At 51.1% G+C, this 26,903-nt stretch overlaps 1 protein-coding gene and 1 pseudogene across 4 annotated transcripts in view; one reads left to right on the forward strand and one right to left on the reverse strand.

Moving 5' to 3' along the window:
• Positions 1-377: 377 nt before the first annotated feature.
• LOC306645186 (small nuclear ribonucleoprotein Sm D2-like) lies at positions 378-830 on the reverse strand (annotated as a pseudogene). The gene has a single exon. The product of its transcript is annotated as a small nuclear ribonucleoprotein Sm D2-like (transcript).
• A 4,122-nt stretch (positions 831-4,952) lies between these two features.
• The window catches only part of NHSL3 (NHS like 3), a 29,880-nt gene continuing 7,929 nt past the window's right edge, over positions 4,953-26,903 (forward strand). Inside the window, exon 1 of one of the 3 annotated variants that reach the window (XM_079152154.1) lies at positions 4,953-5,462. In XM_079152154.1, coding sequence (XP_079008280.1) covers positions 5,228-5,462 — 235 coding nt within the window. In that variant the 5' untranslated portion in view covers positions 4,953-5,227. Of the gene's footprint in view, positions 5,463-15,506; positions 15,717-25,381; positions 25,836-26,903 lie in introns of those variants that run through there. The other 2 variants (XM_079152155.1, XM_079152156.1) reach the window with 2 other exon arrangements.

Genomic DNA, 26,903 nt, shown 5'->3' on the forward strand with positions numbered 1-26,903 from the left:
ATTTTGAGACAGGGCCTTGCTAAGTTACTGAGGCTGACCTCAAATTCCCAATCCTCCTATCTCAGCCTCCCAATTCACTGGGATTACAGGTGAACCACTGCATGAAGCTCTGTGCTAATTTTTGAGAAGATGCTAAGTTCGGTTAGCTAAGTAACTTGTTTTTGTGCATACTTCAAAATAAAACTTCTGATACTTCTAGAAGTTGTTAAAACTTTTCCCATTTGCATCTGCTTAGCTATGGGACTCAGTAATTTCTAATTACCTACTAACTAAAACTGCTGCAGAAATAAATTGAACCCTGGCACTTAGTTAAAACCATAAGTCAGGGTTTCACATTTTTAGTCTATCAACATGTTGTCACTGATTTTTTTTTTTTTTTTTAAAAACAAAAACAAAAAACAAAAAACAGGGCTTTATTATTCCGATCACAAAGAGCAGGTCTTCACAGGACAGGGAAGCAAGTTCTGACAGTGGGAAGGAGCCCCTACTTGCCAGCGATGAGGGGGTTCCGCAGGACCACAATGACGGAGTCCCCACGCAGAAACATCTTGGAGATGTAGCGGTCCTTGTTGACTGGCTTGGATTTCTTCTTGCCCTTGCCACTCTTGGGGACCTCAGTCCACATCTCCTTCCTTCACATTCTCCAGCACCATGTTGCAGTGCCTGTCAAAGGCCTTCACACGGCCCAGGAGTTTCTTGTTGTTGCGGCAGTTGATGAGCACTTGAGTGTTGTTCTTGACTGACTACGTGAGTACAGAGAGCGGACCTGTGTTAAATTCCTCCTCCTCCCGCTTCTGTAGCTCCTCTGGGGTCATCTCACTCTTGGGCTTGTTGAGGAGGCTCAACAAGCTGCGTCCTCTAGTCGCTACCGTCTCCGCCGCGTTGCTTCTGCCTCTGAAGAGAGAGGAGACTGTCACTGATTTACATTGTGGTAAGTAAAGGTTATATATTTTGACTTACAAAATAAATTTATTCTTATAAAATACTGCTTTTATTCATTATAGTTGTCAGAATTTGGGGTGGATTTTATTTGAGGAAGGAAAATAATTTCCTCTGCTAAAAGATAAAGTGATTTGTTTTGTTTTGTTTTTTTAATGGTACTAGGTACTGAACTCAGGGGCACTTAACTACTGAGCCACATCAGGAACCTTTTTTTTTTTTTTTTAATTTTTAGCTGTAGATGGACACGATACCTTTCTTTTATTTATTATTTTTATGCAGTGCTCCTCAGCACTGAGTGCCTCACATGTGTGAGTCAAGTATTCTACCACTAAGCTACCCCCCCAAAACCGTTAGCCCTTTTTATTTTGAGATAGATCTCACTGAATTGCTTAGGGCCTTGCTAAATTGCTGAGGCTGACCTTAAATTTGTGATCCTCCTGCTGCAGCCTCCTGAGTTGCTGGGATTACAAGTGTGGGCTACCACATCCAGCAGAAAAAGTGATTTTTTTGAAACCCAGTCTCAATATGTTGCCCAAGCCCTGAAGTCATGGAGCTCAAAGGATTCTCTGTCTCAACCTTGCAACTAGCTGTAACTATAAGCATGAACCGGTTAAGGCAATTTGGAAATCACTTTGCTATATTGCCCACAGCTAAGAGAACCACAGTCTGATCCTTGATTATCTATCTGTGGCAAATCTGTTGAAGTCTGGAACACAGAACTTGTACTTAGGTGAAATTTGTTGAAAGAATAAAGAGAAACATAACCCCAAACACAACCTGTGGCAACAGGTGACTTTCTTCTTTCCTGCTCCCTCATTTCTTCTCCTCCTTCTCAAATTCTCTGAAATCTGGCGCTAACTCAGTGCTAGGAGGCCCATAAGACTGCATATCCACCCAGCCACACACCACTAACACCCTGGGCAAGTTATACCTCTCAACTCAGCAGGAGGTGGGGGAATGGGTGGAATGAGGCTTGGGGCCTGATTCTAAGAGATACTCTGAGGATCAAAGAGGACCTCAGCAGGGAGGTAGTTTGAAATGTTAACACAGCAGCCACAAATGCCAGGCACCACGGATTAGGGGACACAGGAATGTTGGCTATGGGATGGAATCTATCGGGTTCCTCCTCCCCAAGGTTTGCTGGGGGTCTTCAACTTGGCAGGACTCCCCCTCCCTCCACTACTATTCCAACCCCTCCAATTGTCTAAGAATGGAGGGAAGCCACAGGTACTCTCATCCATAGGCTCTCTGTCCCTTCCTGATCTTCCCTGTGAAGTGAGGGAGGCCCAGCCACACCTTGGTCTGGCTGCCCAGTCTGGAATGAGGAGTCTGTGCTGGAGAAGACCGGGCCCCCCAGGGGACAAAGCTGGTATCTGTGGGAGGCTGGTCTTCCAAGCAGTTTGGGGTATGTGAGGGCAACATTGGTGTGGTCCTGGGCTTTCCAAAAACAGTGGGGCAAAGTTGGAGCGTCCTTAGGCTGCTGCTCATGCCTGGTTATTGCTGGTTCCTCCCCAGGGACAGGTTGGCAACTTCCTGCTGGATCAGGTGACAATCTGGCTCTAGGTTGGACTTTGGGCCTGGTTGATAGGGACTGCTGGGAAGTCAGCTCCCTGAGCTGCCTGTATAGCCAGTGAAAAAAGGTAGCTGAGCTGAGCAATCATTAATCCCAGGGGCAGGATTCTGCTGCAGCTGAGCACAGGTTAGCCCTTCCAAGGCTGCAAGTCCCTGAAGCAGTCTGCCCACTAGGCCAGGGGACAAGAGGAAGAGCTAAGGCTGCTGTTGAGGTGGTTCATGCTGGGAATGGGGGATGAGGCTCTGGATACTGGAATTCCAAATAATGAAGGGATACAATCCCTTTCCCCTCCAAATCAACTTCATAAGCATGTGAACTGTGCAGTCACACATGGCCCTGAACTCAGAAAGGCCCTGTGCTGGTTAAGGACTTTGCTGTTGTCCTCTTGAAAATTTTTTAAAAATTTTATTTGTTTGGGGCAGGGTCTTGCTATGTTGCTCAAGCCGACCTCAAACTCACAATCCTCTTGTTTCTATCTCCTGAGTAGCTGGGACCACCATAGGCATGTATCACCAAACCTGGGGCCCTCTTGAAATTCATTTTCCTTCCTTCTCTTCCTTTCCCTCCTTCCCTCCAATCCTTCCTGGGATTGAACCAAGGGGTGCTCTGCCACTGAGCCATGTCCCCAGCCTTTTTTATTTTTATTTTGAGATAGGGTCTCACTATGTTGCCTGGAGCCTCAGTAAGCTGCTGAGGCTGGCTTTGAACTTGCGATAATCATCCTGCCTCAGCCTCCTGAGTTGCTGAGATTACAGGTGTGCACCACCTTGTCTGGCATGAAATTCTTAATACTTTTTTTTTTTTTTTTTAGTGCTGGAGATCAATTCAGGGTCTAAACATGCTAGGCAAGTGCTCTGTCACTGAACTGCATCCCCAGCCCCAAGTTTGTGGGTATTAATTATTTTTTAATGAAGGCCCTGCAAATTATGTAGCCAATCCAGGCCACTGGGCAGAGATGCTGAAAGAGTTGGTGTAGGGTAAGATTAATCAATATTCCTCTGCTGATTTCTTCCAAAAGCCAGAATGTGTTTGCTTTTTCTCTCCTCCCTACCTTAAGCATCCAGACTTCATGCAACAGATCAAGGCTCTGCAATCACTCTCTCTATAAGCCTCAGTGCCACCTGTAACACTTTTCCTTTGACACCAAGGGTCCTTCACGTTAAGGCTAAACTGAGCCAAGAACACCATTAGGGCAGGGTCCAGCGCCTATCAGGAATGGGTGCTCTGGGATTGCAGGCTTGATCTAAATGGTGTTACCAGGAAACTGGGGCCCAGATAGTCAGTGATCTGCCCCAGGCTCCCAGGTGAAGGGAGGGTCAGTAATGGCCCAGGTTCAGCACTGTGAAACCTCTGGGAATACTCAGGGGTTAACACAGGTTAGGGAAATCATGCTCTGCCCTTTAATCATTCTACAGTGTTACAGTGAGTGGTCTACAGTAAACAGGCCCCTGCCCTCATGGAGACCAGAACCAGGAGAAAGTTGTGTGGCTAGGGTCAAATTGGTGATGCAAACTCTGTGGGGTGATCACAAAGCCCTTCTGAGAATCCAGAGCAGGGGTCCTAGGGTGCCAAACCTACAGCTGGCCCTATGCTCCTCTTAGGCTGCCCACCTCTGAGTTCTTGGGCAATCACCATCCCTTCCTGGCCTTAATTTCCCTTTTGTACAAAAGGGTAAAAACTCTGCTCTGCTTCCTTCAAAGCTCATTTGTGAAATTGGTGGACAAAAAAGGGCCTGGTCAGCTAGAGTAGAACGCTAGAGGCCTGGAGGAAACGAGCACAGCATTTTCATGATTCTGAAAGGCTTTTCTTTCCTGCCAACTTCTCCAGTCACATATTCTCACCTGCCCCAAGATCCACCCTAATTAATCAGTGCTGAGCATTCAGTGGGAAATCTTGACCCACACGCTGGTGTCCTGGGGAATCAAAGCCTAGACCAAGGGCAAACTGAGGCAGTATCATCCTTATCCTAGCCACCCAAGAGTGAAATGGGAACACAGGAGGCTGAGGATTGTTGGCCCCTGGGGGAAGGTATGATAAGGAAGAGAGGGGACATCTTCCGGGTGCCAGGGGAATGCCCGCGGCGTCAGAGGACTCAGGTATTTCTGCCGCCTACCCCCGCTCTCCGCCAATATTGCCCAGGTCCTGTAAAGAATTCTCCGAATTCCCTTGCTCCAGGAAAAGAATTCCAGAATGCTCCATTCTTCCGAACCAAACTCGGGATACCAGGCTCGCCTGGGTCCAACCCCCGCATTTCGCTCCCCCTTCCCTAGCCCTTCCCCCTCATCCGCAGGTCCCCACCACCCTCTTGAGAACCCAGCACCCTGTGGGCCGCCTCCGGGACAGACCCTCAGTTCCGCCCCCTCTGGGACCCGCCACGCGACCCCGCCCTCCGGGTCCCGGTGGAGCGCTGCACTCCGGGCCCCGGGGACCACCTCCTGTCGGGACCGGACCTCGCCCTCCCCGGCCCCGCGGCGGCGGGGAGGGGCAGCCGGCAGCCGCTCCCGCCCGCGGCCGCTCCCTCCTCTGCTCTTCCCTCCCGGCCGCTCCGCGCCCCGCCCGCCGCCCGGCCCGCCCTCCCTCCGCGCTCGCTCGCTCGCTCGCTCGCCTCCGCCGCCCAAACTTTTCTCCGGGCGCGTCTCCCCGGCGGCCACCCCCGCGCATGGGCGCCGCGCCGCAGGGGGCCTGACCCCCGCCAGGTCCTCCCGCCGCGCCATGGCGGCCCGCGCGCCCCCAGCCGCACCTGCGGCCGAGGAGCCGGGGGGCCCGGGCGGCCCCCCGCGCAGGAAGAAGTCCCGCTCGGGCGCATCGGGCCTCCGCCGCGCCTTCAGCTGGCTGCGGGGCAAGCGGCGCAAGAAGAAGGCGGCGGGGGCGGAGGGCGGCGAGCCGGCAGTCCCTCGGGCCAAGAAGGCTGACGACAAGGCCAAGAGGGCCAAGGGCAAAAACCGAGGTAAGGCGGCCGGGCACCTGGGCTAAGCACCGGAGGCGGGGAGGGTGCGGCGCGGGCGGCGCCGCTCGGGTCCTCGGTGTGTTGCAGGGGGTGGCCGCCTAGACACTGGCGCCGGAGGAGCCGGAGTCCAGGACTCAGGCCACCGCCCCCATCCTGCGCCGCGCTCCAGACTCAGCCTGCCTACCTCTGAGGGGAGAACCCCCGTCCCCTCCAACATCAGCGGTCAGGGCAGGGATACCCTGGTTTAAGCAGGAAGTGCTGGCAGCCTGGCTGGGGCGGAGAGGCAGTTCCCCCTCCCGCAGGCTCACCCAGGTTCTGTCCTCTGCTGAGTCAGGGGGTCAGAGACTTGACTTTGGCCTGGGGCCAGTGGGACAGGCAGGTGGCTTGGGTCTCTGGCGGGGGTTCTTCTGGGTCTGGAACGTCGGCTGCACGCAAAAGGAGAGTGTCTGCCCGCCAGGTGGATCTGGATTTCTAAGCCCGCGAAGGACCCAGCTTGGAGCATAGCATGCCTTAGGTTGTTAACAGTCTTAGCTTCTTCCTCCCGCGCACTCCCCCCGCCCCCACGCCCTCACCTGGGCCAAACCGCAAACATCCACCTCCTGGGGTGGTGAGCTCACCATCTGGGAACCCGCGGCCCCTTCCCATCACTCTTTCCCCCAGCCCAGGTAGGGACTTGCTCGTGTTGAAAGTACGCTTACAGATGGGGGAAACTGAGGCCTGAGCTCAGGCTGTAACTGAGAGACTGTACCCGGGCTGGGGTGGGTGCTTAAAATACAGAAGCTGTTTCCCAATTCGGAGCTTGAGTCCCTGGGCTCCCCCTCTGGACTGATGGATGGGCAACGGAGGGGAGACCCATCTGGCCCATCCCGCTAGGGTCACTTTACTTTGGACCATAATTTAGTTCTCTCATTTCCCCAGTTCTATCTTCCATTTGAGGGGGAGGATTTCAGTCTGTGCAAGAGAGTGGGGCTCCCTTGGGGCTTGTCAACCTTGGACGTCTACCTTTCCTATACTCTTGCTTTAGTGCTGGAGGTGAGGAAATGGCCGGGTGTATGGGCCCATTCCATTCGCCTGTGTTTACCCTCCCAGTGTCCTTTAACTACCTCTTTTGGAGGAGAATTAGAAGGAACACTTTAGGGGTCAGGAAGAGGGTGGAAAGCCTCTTGTGTGATTGCATCCGGCCTGATCTTCCTTTTGGATAAGGGCCCTGCTCCCCTGCGGCCCAGTCACAAATAGAAGCCAGGGCACTGGGTCTGGGATGGCTGGGCCAAGCCCTGCGGGAAGGTTTGGGTGAGGGATGTTTCCTGGGCAGCCCTAACAGGTGGGGATCTATCCCAGTGCTGCCTCATTGGGATTCATCGAGAAGTCATTCCCATTTCACTGAAGAGGACAGGAGTCAGAATTGGAGCTGCATGGATTGTGTTGAGATGGTCAGGGCTGGCAGGCAGATGGTTAGTGTACTAGTGGTGTACCCTGGACAGTGGACCAGGAGACCAGCCTCGAGGCAGGGGGCTGGAAATGCTGAGCCTATAAGGTCCTTGCTTCAGCTGCCTGACTTTGGGGGTCATTGGGTCAATGGCCAGGCCTCCCTCTGCCTTGTGTTTGATATCAGGTGGCTCTAGGCTTTCTGGGCAGCAGGTCAGCCTGACTGAGTCCACGTGCAGGGGCCACACCCTCTGCCCTTAGCTGTTGTTTCCCAGGTCTGGAGGTGGCCCCAGGTATGGCTGAGGGAAGTCCGTTCCCTTTTGCTTCAGCCTCCTCCTATTATTCCAATTGTTTCCTTGTCACTTTCCTGGCCCAGCTTCTTTTCTGTTTATTAAGAGAAAAAATCCGATCTCTCTAATCTCCACTGGCACCCCAGCCAGGAAGGGAAAGCCTGAAGAAGAAGTCTTAACTCTTTCAGTGAGATTGTTCTGAATAGATTGATTGGGGGAGGTGGGAAGCAGGGACACATAGAAGACTCCCAGGATGTCAGATATTAAGGGCATTATCCTCCTTCTTTCCTTCCTTCCCTTCCTCCTGCCTTCTGGGATTGAACCCAGGTGCTTAACCATTGAGCTACAAATCCAATTCTTTTTATTTTTTATTTTGAGATGGGTCTTGCACAGTTGCTTAGGGCCTCACCAAATTGTTGAGGTTGGCCTGGAACTGGTGTTCTTTCTGCCTTAGCATTCTGAGTTGCTGGGATGACAGGCATGCACCACCCCTTCTAGCTAGAAAAGAGGAAATCTGACACTTATTGATTATTCTGATGTGTCAGGAGCCCTTTATCCATTATCTCTCTTTTTTGTTTTGGTACTAGGGATTGAACCCAGGAATACTTAACCACTGAGCCACATCCTCAGCCTTTTTTTATATTTTTTATTTAGAAACAGGTCTTGCTGAGTTGCTTAGAGCCTTGTTAAGGTGCTGAGGCAGACTTTGATCCTCCTGCCTCAGTTTCTGAGCCGCTGGGATTACAGGTGTATGCTACCATTGCCTGGCATCCATTATCTCTTGAGGTCCCATTTACAGTTGGAAAAACTGAGGCTCAGAGACAGTGAGGGAGTGATTTGATCAAGCTGAGATTTTAAACCCAAATCATCTGCCTCCAAAACTGCTACTATTTTCATGGTTCTCTCAAGGACCTAGAGGAGAAATGAGACTTAAAAGATCTTATCCAATTCATTCTGTAGATGAGAAACAGTTCAGGGAGAAGTGAGGGAACTTGAGAGAGTGGGAAAGGTATCAGAATCAGGCAAATGAGAGTTTAAAATTTTGGCTCAGGTTATGGGGGGAGAGAAAAAATAACAGAATGAATCAAAAACTATTACCCTAGGTAAATGTATGATTACAAAAACGGTATGCCTCTACTTCATATACAAACAGAGAAACAAGATGTATCCCATTTGTTTACAATAAAAATGAATTAAAAAAAATAAAATTTTGGTTCAGCTACTAGGACATTGACATTGTCCTAACATCCCATGACATTAGACAGGGAACTTCTCTGTGAACTCAGATTCCATTACTGTCTCATGGGGAAGAGAGAGGACTTTCTCCTAAGGGTGATCCTGTGGACATTGCCTTGATGAGTCTGTGACCTTTCTCTCTTTCCAAGATTCTCACAGGAGAAGATATGAAAATTATAGGAAAGTCATTGTAGAAATGCAAGGGGTTGCTACTTTTGTGTTTAAGTTTGATTTTATAGGGTATAAGTTTAGTCACCTGAGCTCTAAGGACCAAGTCTGGAAGGAGTAGGTGCTGCAGCTGACAAGAACAATTCTGCTGCCCTCTCAACTACTTGATACTGGCAGGTTATTCACCCCTCCAAACCTCATCTTCCTTATTTGTAAAGTAGGGATAATAAATCCTGCTTTATAGGGTGTTTCAAGGATCCAATTAGGTCACAGACATTCAAGTGCTTTGTGAACTATGGAGCATGATCCAGATGGTAGCAGTTTTCCACTGTTCTGGTGCTGAGGACCTGGGCATTAGTTAAGCTCATCCTGATCCATGTTTGGAAAACAGCTCACTTGGTTACACCTCAGATGCCCTGGTGATGATTATTGCTAAGGAGAATTCAGAGAAGGTGGAGTCTTACCTTTGTTCTTCCGGAAGACTTGGACATAATAAAAAGTTAAAAACAAACAAATGAGAATCCATATTTTCCAGAAATATCATCTGGACACTAGACAAGTGTGTGGGGAGGAAGCGTTTCTGGGACTGGTGCCAGGAGTGGAGCCCAGCAGATAATCAGAGGAGGCTTTCTGGAGGAGGTGAGCAGGGTGTGGAAGAAGGCTTATTTATAGGGGAAGAGAAGTAATATGAAGGTTGTTCCGTGCCAGACCTAGGCCAGGCACTTTCCTGAACCAGTCTTCCCTTATCCTCACAACAACTTGGGAGTTAAGCAGTTACCATCAAGGAAGAAAAGGCCCTCAGAGGATGTAAGTCGCTCAAGGTCACTCAACTTCATGTATTTGAAAAAACATAATAGTCTTCAATTTGCATTGTCAGACATTAATGAAGGTGATGAGACTACCTGAGAATAAGACAGGCAAGGTCTTTGCTCCTGTAGAAGTGGTGTGACAGAGTGGCAATAACAGAGCCTCATTGCCTGCAAAGGCCACACTGCCCAAACAAAGTAATATGTTGTCTGATGATCCCAGTGACTTGGGAGGCTGGGGCAAGAGGATCCCAAGTTTGAGACCAGCTTGGGCAACTTAATGAGATCCTGTCTCAAAAAATGAAAAGGGCTGGGGTATAGCTCCGTGATTAAACATCCTTGGATTCAATCTTCAGTACTAAAACAACAACAACAACATTAGATCAGTGTCTGGCTGTGGAACTTGGACAGGACCAGCTTTGGGGAAGGGGTGTGTAGCCCTCTCAAGTGTTCCTCTTGGGCAGTGGGCAGTGGCTGAGGGGTGGGAGAGGATGGCTCTGATACTGAGAATTTAGGAGCCACCGTGCCAGGCCTAGTAGACTTAAGCCCATGAACCTACTTCAGCCTCTCCAAGTTCCCTCAGCTTCCTTATTTGTAAAGTAGGACCATTCTCTGAGGGATCACTGTCCTTGGCATGGGTTGTGAAAAGAGCAGAGATTGAGCTGTGTTTTGCTTTTTGACCTTGGACAAGCCTATCCCACTCTCAGCCAGACATGGCCTGGCCCTGTCTTGACACAGACGGAATTTAAGGGCCTCTGAGACCCCTTGTGGTTCTTGGAATCTCTGGGGTTGAGAGCAAGCTGGAGGAGCAAGCTCATGGGGCTGGGTGATTGTAGGCGTGGGGGCTGTGACTGGGAAAGGAGAGCCTTTCTTGGCCAGCCAGACAAGAGATGGCCTGGATGTCCTAGGAAGGTGGGTAAGGAGAGTCCAGAATAAATAATGGACTCTGCCTGCTGAGGAAGTGCCTATACAACTCTGAAGCAAAGTGAAGACTGAGTCTCTTTGAGTGAGGGGCGCTTTGCCTGAGGTCAGATGGAATCTGTTTACCTTTCAGTAAACACTGTATTTTCACATTATATGCTTTTGTGCTATTCCCCTGCCTATTTATTTATTTATTTATTTATTTTTATGGTACTGGGTACAGGGGTGCTCTACCACTGAGCTACACCTTAGACCTTTCCTTAATTCCTATTTTTTAAATTGCCAAGTTTGGCCTTGAACTCGTAATCCTCCTGCCTCCTGAGTTGCTGGGATTACGTGTGTTCCATGGTGTCTAGCTTGCCTTTACTTTTCTGTCCAGTGAACTACTAATCCTTCAAGACCCAGCTCCAGTGTCCTCATCCCTGTGATAATCCTGGGAGATTCTTGCCCTCAGACTCTAGAGCAGGGTGCTTAATGAGGTCTGGAGTTGGGGCTAGGCTTGGTAGCTCATGCCTGCAATCCCAGCAACTTGGGATGCTGAGGCAGGAGGACCACAAGTTTGAGGCCAACCTGGGAAACTTAGTGAGACCCTGTTTTAACAATAATATCTTCTATTTAATAAAGAAAATATTAAAAAGGGCTGGGGGATGTTGCAATGTAGCACAGTAGTATAGTGCCCCCAGGTTCAATCTCTTGTACCACACACTAACACATACACACACACACACAAAAAAAAAAAAAAAAAAAAAAAGAAGAAGAAGGAGAGAGATTTGGGGTCAGGCAGTATTTTGTGGCCACTTTCTTGAAGTAGGGACATCTCAGTATCCTTAGCCTGAGACCTGGATCAGTGTAATGGAGGCAGGGTTCCCTTTGCAATAGAACACATCCAATAGTGGAGTAGTTTCCATACAAGAGTCTGGGATTCCTCAACAAGAATGTGACAGGGTGACTGTTCTGCCCATCTCCTCCTGGCCCCGTAAAAGAGTGGATATTGTCTGCCTTAGGTCCAGACAGGACAGGGAATCTCATTCATTTCACAAATACTAAGGGCCTGCTGTGTGTCAGGTACTGTTCTGGGGATGAACAGGAGAGACAAGGCCCCACTCCTCATGAACCTCACAATTTGAGACACTGAACAAGTAATTAAGGGTCAAAATGTATAACCAAAGAGGAACACAGAGGTGGTTTCCCTGAGGCAGTGACACAAGACAGAATTGAAGGATGAGGGGAAGCTGGAGTCCAGAGATTGCAGCACTAGAATCAGGCAGGGGAGGCTCTTGGGCGCTGGGGATAGCTGACTTTTCCAGGGTTCTGTGGGGCTCAGGGATCTCCATCTTCACTAGTTGGATGTCCTGAAAGCTGGAGTTGGTTCTTCACTCGGTCCTGCTTGGCACAGGACCTGGCACAGAGTGGCTTTGGGCTATAGGTGGCTGATCTATTATGGGCTCCCAGAGTGTGAGCATCTCTGGATCCTGAAAGTTCATGTCCTGAGATGTCACAGGAAGCCCAGAGGAGGGAGTGACTCACTCAAGGTCACCGTCCAGCCTTAGAGGTGGAACAGGAGCCCACAGCTGGCAGGTGATTTCAGCTTCCTCACTCCTTTGTTCAAACTTCAAACAGAAGAGCCCTTCCCAGAGAGGTGCCTCTGCCAGGGGTGGGAAGAGCTGGAAGTGGAAGCCAACCCCACCCCCAGACACCTTCAGGGCCTTGTTCAGCTTTCTTCCTCACGCTCTAGCTCTCTCCTGGAAATTCCCTCAGTGTGCTCTACCTCACTGCTCCCCACAAAGTCTCCACAGCAGGGTTGCTGGCAGGGTCTGCTGAACTGGGGTGGCCAAACCCTGTGGCCAGAAAAATCTACACAGTCTTGTCAGCAGACAGCAGAGCAGAGCCTCCCTTTACTCCTGCCTCTTGGAAATCCCCTCTCCCCAAACCAAACCCTCAAAGCCCTCTCAGCTGCTCTTGGCCTGTCACATGCTCAAGAAAACTAATGAGAGGAGGCATTGTATATTGTTTGGGTCACAGTGAACATCGTAGGGTGGGGAGAACGGGTACACACATCTTCCAAGTGCAGACCCCAAGGCCACCTCCAGCTCTTTGGCAGACCTGGGGAAAGAAGTAGGTGGGAAGCAGTTTCCTTGGGCAGGAGGAGTGAAACCTCAGTCCACCTCCCCCACTGTTATCCTCACTCTACTCTCTGTTCCTTGTGCTCCACTGTCCCCAGGGGCTGGTTCATCAATGGACTGTCATGCCACTCAGGGAGTCCCCAGCTCTGCTTGGTATGGAGAGGGCAATAGAGACAGCTCAGCCTGTACAGGCTTTAAACCTGAATCTTGTGGCAAAGTGCATGATCTCTGGGAGGCTTGCTCCTGTGGGGAGATGACCAAGTCAGGCCTCCTGACTGCTTGAGTAGTGAGGTGGGAGGTGGTTCCAGCTTCTAATCCAGTGAGTTGGGAGGCTGAGGCAAGAAGATCGTAAGTTGAAGATCGGAAGTTCAAGGCCAGCCTGAACAACTTTAGGAGACCGTGTCTCAAAATGAAAAATAAAAAAGGCTGGGGATGTAGCTTAGTGGTAGAGTGCCACCCAGTTCAATCCCCAGTACAAAAAAAAAAAAAAAAAAAAAGAGCGAGAGAGAAAAGCTGTTAGACCTTTACCACCATTCCCAAGACGATCACAGGGCACCTGATCCTCATCAAGGGGCTCCCTATCCAGCCTGTCCCATGCTCTGGGCCATGGGCGGTACTCCTCCTTCAGGATTCTGGGGCAGGTGCTGCCTTTGCAGTGAAAGTACTTATGTGCCATCATTACCATTTCCACCATTATGCAAGTGCCACCTCTGCCACTGCCACCCATATCCAAATGCCACTATTGCTTCTATACCTACTATACAAATCTGACCATTCCCACCTCCTCCACCTTCTAGGCAGCACTCAGGACACACCTAGTGTGTGCTGAGCCTGGGGTTACCAAGGAGTGAGCTGATCCCTGCCTGTGAGGAAACTTCTGGTTGGAAAGGCAGATATCAAAATAAACTGAAATCTGGATGTAAAGACTGGGATGATGTCACAGAAGGTGCTGGGAAACCCTGAGGTCTGATCAGTACTGTACCAGAGGGCAGCACTAATGGCTGCAGGAGCACCACCTTGGAACGGAACCAGGGGAGGGGAGTGCACGGAGGAGCAGTGTCGATTGGGGCCATGAGGTTGAAAAAGCATCTTCCAGACAAAGGTACAAGAGGAGATGGAGTTGTGAAGACCTGGAGGTGCACACTAGAGAGTGGCAAACAGTTTTGTGTGGTTGAAACCCTAGAATGAGGACAGGATGGTTAGAAATGAGGCAGAGTTGGTGGGCAGTGGCAAACTCCTGCACGGCTTCTGGTGGCCAACACACCTACCTTCCAAATGTCTTTCAAGGCTCTTTGCTTACCTGTTCTCAGTTCATGCAAAGGGATGTGGACTTTGCCTTTGGGTGTTTCCTCTGTTCTCTTTAAGGGCCTCAGTTTCCCTATCTGTAAGCAAAGGAAATTGAATTAGCAGATTTGTAAAGTCCCATCTTTGATACTGGGACCCTCTTTTCTATGAAAGGTGGAGAGACCAGTGTACACACAGTGGTACCTAGTGTGTGGTATTTTCTATGGATAATTATATGCCCTTGAGGGGCTGCACTGTTGTCAATCTCAGACTCTTAGCAAGAGATAGGCCTCAGGGAGGGTTGGGATCAGTTTTGACTCTTCCATTTTGCAGGGAGGGAACAGGGTATCATGGAGCCACTGGGTGTAAGAGGCAGCATGGTGTAGTGGAGGGGCTTGCCCAGCTGGCAGAAAGTAGAACCATATAGGGGGGACTAGAACCAAGGACTCTGAACTCTCAGTCTAGCAAGCACTCTCTCTTCTACATCATGCTACCCCTAGTTGGAGAGACTGAGCAGAGTGATGGTAAAGGAGAGTCACTCTCTAGGCTGTGGGGCCTTAAGTAGGTCCCCCAGTAGAAGAGAACCTCGAAGACAGTGGGAGACTTAGGTAGCCTGGAAGGCTTTTAGAAGAGGTAAGGCTTTGTCTGGGCTTTGAAAAACAGACTTATGTAAGGGAGATGAGTGAGGGGCACACAGCTCCACAGATGCAAGCAGAGGTGGGTGGTTTCACCTATGTTTACCTCCAAGCTCTGTTACACAAACACAAACCAGCTGTATATCTGGGCATACGTGTAACAAACACAATTGCACAGTCATACCAATATACAAAAGGACAGTCTTGGGCTGGGGAGACAGCTCAGCTGGTAGAGTGCTTGCCTTGCAAGCACAAGGCCCTGAGTTTGATCCCCAGTACTACCAAAAAAAATACAGTCTTGTATACAAACATATTTACACATACACACACATAGGCAGGCCATTACTCAAATACACAAAAGTCAGTCATTTGCAGCCACCATAAGAGAGAGAGTCACATATGCAAGACCTGAAAAAACAGATTCTGTTATATAGATATAGTCATAGATGATTAGACAGAGATGTACCCTCATGTTCAGGGTCACAGATATATAACCACACAGTCACATTCAAGCACACAATTACACAAAAATGTTGTTATTGCTCTCCTCCAGGGTGGCACAGAGACATAGATGAGGTGAGAGGTGACGGCCTGGAGCACTGGGAATTGGAGTAAGTCTGGGTTGGAATTCTGGCTCTGTAGCTTAATGATCTCAAGGAGGAGCCTCAATTTCCTCATCAGTAAAACGGATATGATAAAAATACCCACCCTACAGAAGTGGTTTTCGGATGAAATAGAAGTAGTGCATAAAAGTGGGTAACAGTGCCTGGCACACAGTAAACATTAAAAGGATGCAGCTCTTATTTTGAATACAACCACAGAGACACAGTTGGATACATTTGTACACACAAACACATGTGACACTCACGGAATGGTAGGCCTTAGTAGCAGCAGGGCTCGGGACCTCTCCTGCTAGTCCTCCCAGCTCCACTGAGTCCTTAAAGAGGCGGCCCTGGGGTTGGGAAAGCCGGCTACCCGCCAGCCCCACCTGGACCTGCCGATCCTTTCCCGGAGCGTTCAAGGCTGGGCGGATCAGCAGGTCTCCCAGGTACCGGGAGAGGCGGAGCGACGGGACGCGCGCCAGGCCCCGCCCCTTCTCCAGACCCGCCCCCGTCCTGGCCATTGGCCGCAGAGCTCGGGGGCGTGGCCGAGCTGGGGCTGGGGGCGCCCTAGTGGCAGCCCGCGCGTCTCGCTGCCTCCCTCCCGGGGCTGCGGGCCCGGCCGCCGGGCTGGCTGGGCCGCGCTCGGGTTCCGGCGCCGGCTCCCGCGCCCGCCATGGGTAATTCACACCACAAGAGGAAGGCCCCCAGCGGCCCCCGGGCCCGCAGCTTCTGGCGGTTCGGGCGGTCGGCTAAGCGGCCAGCAGGTAGGGGGTGGGGGCGGGGCAGGCGGGGAGGAGGGTCTTTGCTGCAGCGGTCGCCACCGCTGCTGCCCCCTCCTGGGGTCTGGTGGGCTTGAGTGGTGGGCCGGGAACCCTCGCGCAGACCCCACCCCTTACACGTACTCTGAGACGTGTACACACTAATACCTACCGGCGGGCACACGTACATGTTCACATTTTACATGGTCGCGCACACCGAACACACTCTGATGTACGGGCATGCAAAGACGAAAAACAATCACACACCCACCCTCGCTTCATCGCGGTAGGAGACCGAGCTTGAAACTCAGGTACATATACCTATGCATACGGTTTACATGGCCACACGAACTACACCCACGCGCAGATTGAGACACACAGGCACATAAATCAGTCATGTAGGTACAGTTGCCCAGCGTCACGCAGATTCACAACCGACCAGACTCACTCGGGCTCACAGCTAGACCCTAGGGCACTCACACACGTTCCGCAGACCTTAGCCCCCAACAGGCTGAAAGTTTGCAGGAGGGTGGGGAGACAAAGGTGTAGGGGCGAAGCAGGAAACCAGGGGCTGGAGGCTCGGGACCGCCTCCATCTGGCGCGATCGGGAGTCGAACTGGTTCACTGACTCCCTCCCTCCCCCCACCGCGCCACCGCGGCCTTTCTCTGTCCCCCAACTCCCGCAGTCCCCGAGGTCGCCGCTGCAACTCCCCCCTTTCAATGCAGCCACCGAGCTGGAACGCAGCAGTCCTCCTCGGGCGTGCTGCGGGATCCTTCCGCGGGTCACATTCCAACCTCCCAGGGTGGGGGGTAGGAAGTAGGGAAGGCCTCCAACCCCAAGATGGGAGAAGGTATTCCTGGTTTCCTCCAAAGAGTGCGGCAATTTAGGGTATTCCCGAGAATCACAAGGGATCCTGGAGGAGGGGCCATCCAGGGTGCCTGTTTTCTCACCTTGTGAATTCAGAGATGGGGGAGGGGCAGAATGGGGGATCCAAAACCTTACCCCCCTCAAGATATGAGTCTTCAACAGAGACAGGTCGCGTAGGGGTACCTGCTGATCTGAGGGAGTGAGAGAATCTGAGAGGAGGTAGGGTGAAGGGGCCCTTGATGTGGTGGGAGAATCCACCCACATATTCCCAGGCTGGCCCACATTCCTAGAGGTCCAGCAGCAGAGCCTGATGATCTCATCCCTCCATCAGCCCTCAACATAGGGGGCAATGGAAAGAGCCGAGGCTGGAAAGGCGGAGGTCTGTTCTTGTGTGGCTCTGGCATAGGGTCCGATGACCTTGAGCAGATTCTTTCACCTTTCTGGACCTCCCTGAACCTCCCTGACTCCTATGGGGGACCTTCCTGGAATTAGGAAACCTTAGCATAGATGACTTTGTGGGTTTCTTGCAGAACTGGCGAGCCATTTCATGGCTGAAGAGACTGAGGTCTAGAGAAGAGGGTCTTGTCCAAGGTCATTTGCGTAAGGTGATTTGAGCACAAGGAATGATGACCACACTAATAGGAAAAGGGTTAATTAAGTTGAGGTAGGCTCTCAGAGGGTGGGTGTTGACAGGCTGCAGGAGTCCCCTGCCCTGGTAACCTCAAAGTCCTGGGCTGTGCCCACCTGTCTCCTTCCAGAATCTGCACTGAGCTGGCAGGGCTGGGGCTGGGCTTTTCATCTGCACCCTGATGGCTGTTCTGATCTGATGACTTTCTGAGAAGCAACTGTGGGCCCAGACTTATGACCATTTGTCAAGGGGGAGAGAGAGAAAAAGAAGGTTGTGTTTAGTCTTCTACCTGCTGGCACTTGAGGAAGAAACCAGGGGTTTCCAGCCACCCTGTGCACCTCCAGCCCTTGCTTCTACTCAAGGGTCAACCTGGCATTAATGTGTTCCTAAAAAACTAATGTGTTGTCAAGGCAACATAGAAGGGTGGGAGCTGAGGAATATTCTGGGCTATATTTTAAAAGTCGCTGGGTTGGGGTCAGTTTAGAAAACTGATTTCATGATCTTAATTCTGTTTTTTAAGTAACTACAGGATTGGGATCAGTCCTGAATTGTTGATTAAAGGAGAGAACATGGGGGATTCCTTGCAGCTGCTGGGTATGGTCTGGAGCAAAGCAGGGAGTTGGGACTGAGTATGGAGGTTGGAGAGAACAGTTGCTGAGGCTTCTTCCTTGTGCCTAGGAGGAGAAGAGTTTCCACTGTTAATGTAAACTTCAGTTCCTTTGGTTTTATTTGTGTTGAGGATTCTAAACTTTCCCCAACCTCAGCTTCTGGTACCATAAGCCCATAGGAGTGGAGCTTGTTTACTTATTCATTTGATTAGTCTGTGAGTGGAGGAGGGAGAAAGTGTTGGACAGCTAGAGAGGGCCCAGTCTACAGCCATCGGGAGCCAGTGAAGGTGTTTGAGCAAGGGAGGAGTCTACAAAGTGGTGAGTTAGGAAGATGGCTCCAGGGTGGGGGCAGGCACAGGCAGGATTGATTGGGGGTGAGGGTAGAAGCTCAGAACCTGTGACAGTAATCCAAGGGAGAGGTGATGAAGTGAGGGCTGGGCTGGGACCTGGGGGGCGGTGCGGTGTTATGGGAGCACAGAAAAGAGGCATCTGCAGAGACGCTTTGGAGGATGCACAGAATTTTTCGGGATTTGGGATTAATCAGATGTTGGGAGTAAAGACCAGAGAGGGCTGTGAAGGCTCTGCACTCAAGACTGCTTGGCTGGGGGTGGTAGCAGAGTTGTTAATGCAGAGATAAAAATAAGGCCCTGGGTAGCTTGTCGCAGTGGCGCATGCCTGTAGTCCCAGCTGTTCAGGAGCTGAGGCACGGCAAGTACAAGTTTGAGACTTGCCTGGGCAATTTAGTGAGACCCTATCTTGAAATTTAAAAAAAATAAAAAGGGGCTGGAGTTACATGTCTGTGGTAGAGCACCCCTAGGTTCAATCCTCAATACTGACTCCCCTCCAAAAAAAATAACCCCCATGCTAACTCTTTTCATTAATTCATTTGTCTTCAAACAGTCCAACAAGTGAAAAGCTATTCTCATTTTACAGATGAGGAAATTTGAGCTCAGGGAAGTAAAGTTACTTGCCCAAGGACACACAGCTCAGAGATGGCAGAATGGTGATTCAAACCCAAGCTTGTCATGTTACAAAGTGTGTGATCTAAAGTTTAGGGATAGCTGATTTCATGTTGTGATTTCTCAGACTATAAGTCCTTTGGGCAAAGAAATCTTGAGACCGTGGGGCATTTGAGCCTGCAGAGCCCACAAATGTCAAACACTGTGGGAGAGGAGCAGGAACTGACTAAAACCACTGAAGTCCCCAAGGGCTTAGGGAACAGGGTGGGAGGGAAAATCAAGCTCCAAGGAAGGGTTGACTCCTCTGCCTCCCCTGGTCCGGTACTCTGGGAGGGTAGAGAAGGGTCAGAGTGAATGAGGCAAGTCATCTGCTAGGGTTGTGTGGCTTTGGTTTTCAGGAGTCCAACCTAGCCCTCCCTTCTCCATGTCAGCTGGAAACTTGGTCCTAGGCCGGTTGGGGGAATGATGGAGGATATGAACTGGGAGCCCAAGGAGAGACACTCCTGATACCTCTCTTCCAGTTCCTGTGCATTGTACTATAGGTTTACCCACAGGGCCTTTCTCCTAGTTGAATTTATTGTTCCCATCTTGCAGATGGAAAGACTGAGGAAAGGGACTGGTAAAGTTAGTCTCTTTGGAATTTTCTCCATCTTTCCCCCTGCTTCTATACCTGGAGGGCCTAGGCTTTGGTAGGTTCCACATCTGGGGGAAGGTCCTGTTCCTCGCACCCCATGTCTTTCTCTTCCTTGGGGGAGACTTGTGACCTGATGTGTGATATCCGGGCTTGCTTGTTGGAGCCCTGGGCTTCCAGATAAGGGACTTTGCTCTCTCAGATCTGAACAATCAGTGATAAGCTGAACCCCCTTGCTGCCCCAGGTCTTGACCCTAAGCGGGGAACCACTGCTCTCCTTCTAGAAGCAGTTATACATGTAGAGGGCTCTTTGGCGCTTTTCTCTCTAACCCTCCCACACCACAGATTCTTCAGAAGAGGGCAGTACCTGGCTCAGGGCCAGCCTCCAATTAAGAGGCAGTGAAAGCTGGGTGCAGAATGAATCAGGAGGATTACAAGTTCAAGACCAGCCTGGGCAACTCAGCAAGACCCTGTCTCGAAATAAAAAATGGACTGGGGACACACCGCAGTGATGGAGTGCTTGTGTAGCCTTGGGTTCAATCCCCAGTCCCAGAAAGAAATTAAGAAATAAAAAGTAAGCCGGATGCTGTGTCCACAGGTGTAATCCCAGCTACTTGGGAGGTGGAGGCAGGAGCATTGCAAGTTGGAGGCCAGTTTGGGCGATTTAGTGAGACCCTGTCTCAAAATAAAAAGTAGGACAGGGGATGTAGTTCAGTGGTAAAGAGCCTCTGGGTTCAATCCCCAGAACCAAAAAGCAGTGAGCTCAAACCCAGGATTTCTGATTCCCAGGTCAGTGAGATATGTCTGGCCTGGGCCTAGAATTTCTTCCTTCCCAAACAGGGTCAGGACTGCCAGTTTGGGTGAGGTCACTAAGGGAAGATAGGGAGCTGATGTTAAGTGTCCCTTATCAGACCTTTATCTTAATGGTCCTTAACTCCACTTGAGATTGGAGGAGCACTCAGGAAGTGGGCGGGAGGCAGGCCACGGGTGGCATTGGAAGAACATGGTTTTGCAGCCAGTTAGAACTGCGCTCAAATCCTGACTCTGCCATTACTAATCTTGTGACCTTGGATAAATCTCTGACCCTTTGGGAGCACCTCTGTGTGGTGAGGGCCATTTAGTGAGACCATATGTGTCTCTCAGTTGGCCTCCAGGAATGACAGTTTGTTGTCACTGTTGTGAAGTGGAAAGACTCTTTTCCTACCTCCACTCCCTGGAGAGGCAGAGGCTCACTCTGATAGGACACTTTGAACTTGCACTTGGTTATAGGACTTTCTTTAGCTTCTTCAGGTGCTCTCTGAGGTGGGTGTTAGTCCTGTTTTTCACATGAGTAGACTGAGGCCTAAAGAGGCTGATTTATTTGTGCAAGTCCTAGAGTCCACACCTCCTGGTTCCCAGCCCTTCTTGTAACTTCATGGTGGCTGCCTCTCTGGCATCCATAAAATGGGAATAATCATGCCTTGAAGGAACAAAAGAAAGGGCTTTGGAAAATCAGAATTGTGCCCTGGCCGAAAGGGATTATTATGTCATTGTTGAGAGCAAATGCTGGCCTGGAAACTCATTACCACATTTATTAATATTATTGTGGCTAATTCCACCCTGCACTACTGCCCGTTCCCTCAGGGCACCCTGTGGGATGAGGTCCTCCCCTCCCTGCTCCAGACACTCCCTGCTCCCCAATATTTATCTTAGAACCGGCCTGGCCTGTCAGGTCTCCCCGGCTGGGTGGAGCTGGACAAGGGAAGGGAAGGGGATTCCCCTTCTGTAGAGGTGGGGTGCAGGGCTTCCCTTTCTTATGGCAGGGAGGGGACTGAGGCTGTGGCCCCCTTTACCCATTCACTTTCTTAGACTTAAGACAACTAAGGCATTTGCAGCGAGACTCCAGGTTGATTGTGGGATCCACCACTTCCTGGTTAGGTGACCTTGAGCAAGTCTGTCACTTTCTCTTGAGCTTCCTGGTACTCCTTTGTAAAAAGGAAACTTCACTTTACCTTTGGGTAGTCCATGAAAGTGTTTTGAGAATGGCTGAGTGCCTCTTCTCCCTGAGAGTTTCTTATGCTCATTTGCCTTGCCTCAGTAGGAATAAAATCCACAGATGCTCTTGGTTCTGTTCAGGGTTTCTTCTAGAATGTGTGACCTGAGGAAGCCCTGGCCCCCTTTTGGCCTTCATTTGTCCACCAGTACAGTAAGGGGTTGAGAGTGATGGCCTCTGAGCATTCTGACTCTTGGCTGAAGGACTGGCCTGGGGCAGTAAAGACAGGGCCCAGTGGCCGGCAAGTTGGCCCTGAGGGTCCCAGCTCCTGAGCAAGGCACCTGGACAGCTGTGCCCTCCCCCCTCATTCCTCTCCCCTGAGTCAGGCTGGCCTGCCTGTGGGTGCGCCGCCCCCACCCTCAGCTCTGGAATGGGGCAGGTTGAGGCCTCACCCCACGGAGGATGTTGCCAAGACAGTGCGTACGCATGCGCGGAGCATGTGACTGGAGGCGGGTGGGGCACAGGGACTCCCTTTCTGATTCCTCCCTGTTTCTAGGCTCAGGAAAGCCCCTGGGTGGTGGGTACACACACTTGTCTTCTTGTACATACAGCCACTTGGTGGGCCCTGTGTGTGTTTGTGTGGTTGCTTTAGTGGATGAGGAGGGTGTGGCCTGGGAGTGCTTTGTGGGTGTGTTTCTGAGTTCCACCTTTGGAGGTGACCCCACCCAGTGGGACATTCTAGAGGTGCACGCCCCCATACCTGCCCATGGACTGTATCTGAGCTGAGGAGCTTGCCTGGGTACTCCTTGGTGTGCCTGGTGTGTGGGGGTGTGGCCAGGAGTGCCTTCTCAGCACTGGGAAGCCTCCTTCCTCAGGCAGATGGAAGGTGGAGGTTGCCTGGTGAACTTCCCTCAAGGCCTTAACTCCAGGCGGCACCCCTGGACTGTACCAAAGCAGAAAGCCCTGGAAAAAGAACTCCTAAGTGTGGCCTTGGGCTAGGTCTTTTCGTTCTTTGGACATCAAGTTTGTGAGGTGCCCTCCCCCAACTGAGATTTAGGTTGCTGAGCACCTCCCCAAGCAAGCACCTGTGCCTGGGGTGGCTCAGAGAGGCAGCAGGCTCTGACCAGGCTGTGGGGGGAGGGGAGGGGTGTTGCTGGGGCAACCAGATGTTATCAAGTGTGAGAGCCTTGGATCTGGCTGTGGAATTTGCAGCTGTGGCTCTGACTGACATATGTGGGCCTGGGACCTCTAAGGGCTAATGTTCCCTCAGCCCCAACTTAGCCAGAGCTCAGCTCTTTGTTTCCCTAGCTAGGGGGAAGCAGAGGATGACTGTCCTGTTCAGCAAAGGGTACAGTTTTAGAGCCAGCCCGAGTTTGGGAAGTCACCTAGCTCTCCAAGCCTTGCAGATCCACCATCAGTTACTAGGAGCTTCAAGTACTTAAGGACAGACACAGATGGGCACAGTGGCGCACCCTGTAATTCCAGGTACATGGGAGTCTGAGGCAGGAGGATTGCAAGTTCGAGGGTCATCCTGGACAACCTAGCGAGAACCTGTCTCAAAATAAAACTAGAAAAAAGGTAATTTGGTGCAGGGGAAGAACACTCCTGGGTTCAGTCCCCAGTACTGGGGGGGGGGGGGGGAGAGGAAAAGGATCTATGAGTACATAGATGGGGTTTTGCTTTCCACCAGTACCTGGCATCATGCCTGGCAGGGATTAATCACCCAGCAAGTGTCAGTCTACTGCTCTTTTCTGTTTGTGTAGAACTGATAAGTGAGTTGGGTCTGGCCTAAGAGGGGGAGTGTGGGGGAAGCAGGTAGTCAAGAAACCTCCAATTAGTAGAAATGGTGGAGTTCCTGGGCCACTGCTTTGGTGGGGAGGTCAGGTTTGTAGCTGGCATAGTAGATAGCATGGCTCTTGGATTCAGGTTATTCTGAGTGAAAATGCTGCTATCATTTATGCAAAGAAAGCCAGAGTGGGAGCTTTATAATGTTTGCCCCTGCTGGCCTCCATTTCTTCATCTGTAAAATGGGGATAAAGGTGCCTTTTTCTTGGGAGTGTTTTTTAGAGTTCAGTGATGTAATATATAATCTATCCAACTCCACAAATATTTGTTCTCCAGAGGGTGAGGGCTTAGCCATGTGCTTGAATGGTCTTAGAGCCAGTGCTAGGTGGTCAGCAAATGGGGAAGGAGCTCCAGAGAGGTCTTAGATCTCTAAGGATTCTGGGAGGAGGCAGTGCGGGAGGGGTATCCTTGGTGAGTTTGGGGTAGAACACATTATGGTTCACAGAACCTCTTTCAGAGTCTCAGCTGCTCTAGAGATTCCAGGAGGATCCTTTTTGTAACAGTGTCTCTACCCATAACCCTCATGGACTGACTTCCCAGGCTTTTGGAAATATAATCTGGAGTCTGCTGAGGCCTAGGGGCCCCACCTGCCCTGGCTGCTGCCCTCCTCTGATCTCATCTCCTGCCAGTTTCTCCCTTCCTAACCATATTCCAGCCACACTAGCCTCCTTTCTGTTTCTGGAAGTCCACCATTCCTCCTCAAGGCTTTTACATTTGCCAATGCTTGTTTAGAAGGCTCTACCTCCATATCTGCCTTGGCTGGCTCCTCATTATTCAGATCTCAGTTCCTTTTCTTAGAAGGGTATACCACTTCCTATTACAGCTCCTCAGTTTTTTTTTTTTTTTTTTTTTTTTGATACTGGGGCTTAAACCCAGGGGCACTTTACCACTGAGCTACATCCTCAGCCCTTATTTATTAATTATTATTATTATTATTTGTTATTATTTGTACTAGGAATTGAAACCAGGAGCACTTTACCACTGAGTTATATCCACAGCACTTTTTTTTATGTTGAGTTATGGTCTCTCTAAGTTGTTTAGGGCCTTTCTAAGTTGCTGAGACTACCTCAGCCTCCTGAATCATGGGATTACAGGCCTGTGCCACCACACCTGCACTCCTCCATCTTTACTACCTAAATTTATATTAGCCTCCCTCATTCATGTATTCATCAAGTATTATTTACTGAACTCATGACATGCCAGGCACTGATTTAGGCTCTGAAGATGTTCTAGTGAACAAGATAAAGTTCTCCTCCTTTAGCTGTAACCCCAGTTCCCAGCTTAATATTTACTAACCAAATGAACGGATATAGCAGTCTTACAAAGAGGAGTTACTGGCCATGTTTTCTTTTTCTTTTTCTTATTTTTTTGGTACCAGGGATTGAACCCTGAGGAACTCAACCACTGAGCCACAACCCCAGCCCTTTTTAAAAAATATTTAGACAGGATCTCACTAAGTTGCTTAGGGCCTTGCTAACCTGCTGAGGCTGGCTTGTGATCCTCCTGCCTCAGCCTCCCAAGGCGCTGGGTTTACAGGTGTGAGCCACCATGTCCATCCTGACCATGTTTTCGTACATAGTCTTGACTTGTGTGTGATGGAGGTATATTTGAACCTGGACTTGCTTCCTGGTACCTCTCCTCTCTCCACGCCTCCCATCTGCTAACTCTTACTGACTTTGCTTATGGACTCTTTCTTTGCTAATGTGTTCTTCCTGCTGGTGATCCAGCTCAGAATCACTAAGACAAAGTGGGGCCAGTGGGAAGAATCCTAGGCTTAGGGAGCTGGGAGTTCTGTGTTTAAATCCTGCCTCTGCTATGTGACTTTGGAAGTTGTCTATGCTGCTCTGAGTCTCTGATGACAGACACATTGCCAAAGTGGGAAGAAATTGTGGGTTTGAAAACATATGAGGAGGGGTTGTTACCACCAGCCACTGTGATTCTGCTCTGGGCATCTCCCTGGCTTCCCAGCATGTACTGTATCCTGGGCCAGACTGTGCCCCTCCAGGGGCCTCTGCCCATAGCCTCGCCACTCCCACAAGGCAGCCCTGTGTTCTTGCCTGGCTGCTCAATAAGCTGAGCTCTTTCCCTAAGGAATTATCCCATCAGCCAGGAGGGCTTGGGGCTGGGCGCCATGCCAAGTCTGGTCTGGTAGCCCTTACACCTACCATCTGGCAGCTGGTCCTTCCCTTAGCTCTGACTCCTGAAGGTTTAGACTGGACTCATGGCAGTGTTAGGGATCCCCGCAGGAATTATCTTCCGGCCCCCTAGTCATACCCTTTAGCAGAGTAGAGCACCTACAGTCTTTGGGCCTCAGTTTCCTCGCGCCTCTGCATCCCTGCACAGGGGGCGGGGTCGGCGGATAGGCGGGACCAGTGGCGGAGGTGGGAGGAAGACCTGGAACAGCCCCTCCCCTTCCTCTGCCGGGAGCTGCGGCGGGCTCGGGGGCAGGCGGCAGGCAGGCGGGCTTAGGTGCTGGGCTGTGGTGCAGGCGCTACTGGGTGCACGGTCTGGTCGGGAAGGTTGGATAGGGGACATTCCCGAGTGGTGCCTGCAGTCATGGTGGTGTTCCTTGGCCGCCGCCTCCCAGCGCTTCTTGAGCTCTTTAAAAAGAAAGGTGAGTGAGTGGGTGTGGCTGGGGGCCAGGGACGGGAAGGGATCCCCCACAGCTTCTTGCCAGACCCTTATGTAGACGGGGGGGGGGGGGGGGGGGGGGGGCGGGGGGATTGAGGCCAGGGAAGAGCAGTGGGGTGGAGCGGGGCTGGTGAGGTGGCGCGAGTCTCCTGTCCGAGCGTGCCTTTGTCCAGCTGCTGTGTTGCTGCCTTTGTCTGGGCCTGCTGATGCTCGGGAGGATGGACCCGCATCTTCTGACCTTGAAGCCTGCGCCCTCGTGCCAGACTGCCTCCCTACAGGGTACCCATACTTAACTGGGTGCAGCTTCCATCCCAGCTCAGAGTGAGGGGACAGTCCCCTTTGGAGTCATCCCAAAGATAGGGGAGTATGGGATGTGGGGAGCAGCAGAGAAAAGTAGTGCCACTGGAAGTTGTGGACCCTTTTAGAGAGCTGGGGATTTGGAGGAAGGGGCCTGTACCCACTCTTTCCTAGTAGCTGGGCTTTCAGGCTTGGATTCAGACTGTAGGGGCCACAGCTTCTTGGACTTTTGGAAACCAGGGGTCCTTAGTCTGAGTGTGATCCAGGAGTTTCCTCTGGGAACTTGGATTTGGTTTTAGCTCTGACTCCCATTTGCTGGGTGACCTTAGGCAAGGCCTTTCCCCTTTGAGCCTATTCCCCCCCCCCCCCCCCCCTTGTAAAATGAGGGACTGCGGGAGATAGTCACTATCTGCTGGGGTACCTCCTACCTCTGACCTGGGATTTGAGTGGCTTCCCTGGGGCAGGAGCCCTGGCTGTTGAAGAGTGGGCTGAGGAAGGGCTTATGGCAGGTGTCTGAAATGGTGACCCTACTCCTGAGGCGTGGCCCTTTAAAGGGCTTGTTTTGTTCCTGCCCCTCTACAAGGTGCTGCCTAGGTCACATGATCCTCCACTGCTTTTGCTTATGTTGTAGGTTTCATTTAAAGAGGGGCTAGGACTGGAAAGTGCTGACACAGCATCCCCATCCCCAGGATTAGATGACCAGCCCCTCTGTGGGTGGAGATTGTAACTGGATCTTTTGTAATGGATCCCTGGC

Source organism: Sciurus vulgaris, assembly GCF_902686455.1.
Source record: "Sciurus vulgaris genome assembly, chromosome: 1".
Classification (NCBI taxonomy): domain Eukaryota; kingdom Metazoa; phylum Chordata; class Mammalia; order Rodentia; family Sciuridae; genus Sciurus; species Sciurus vulgaris.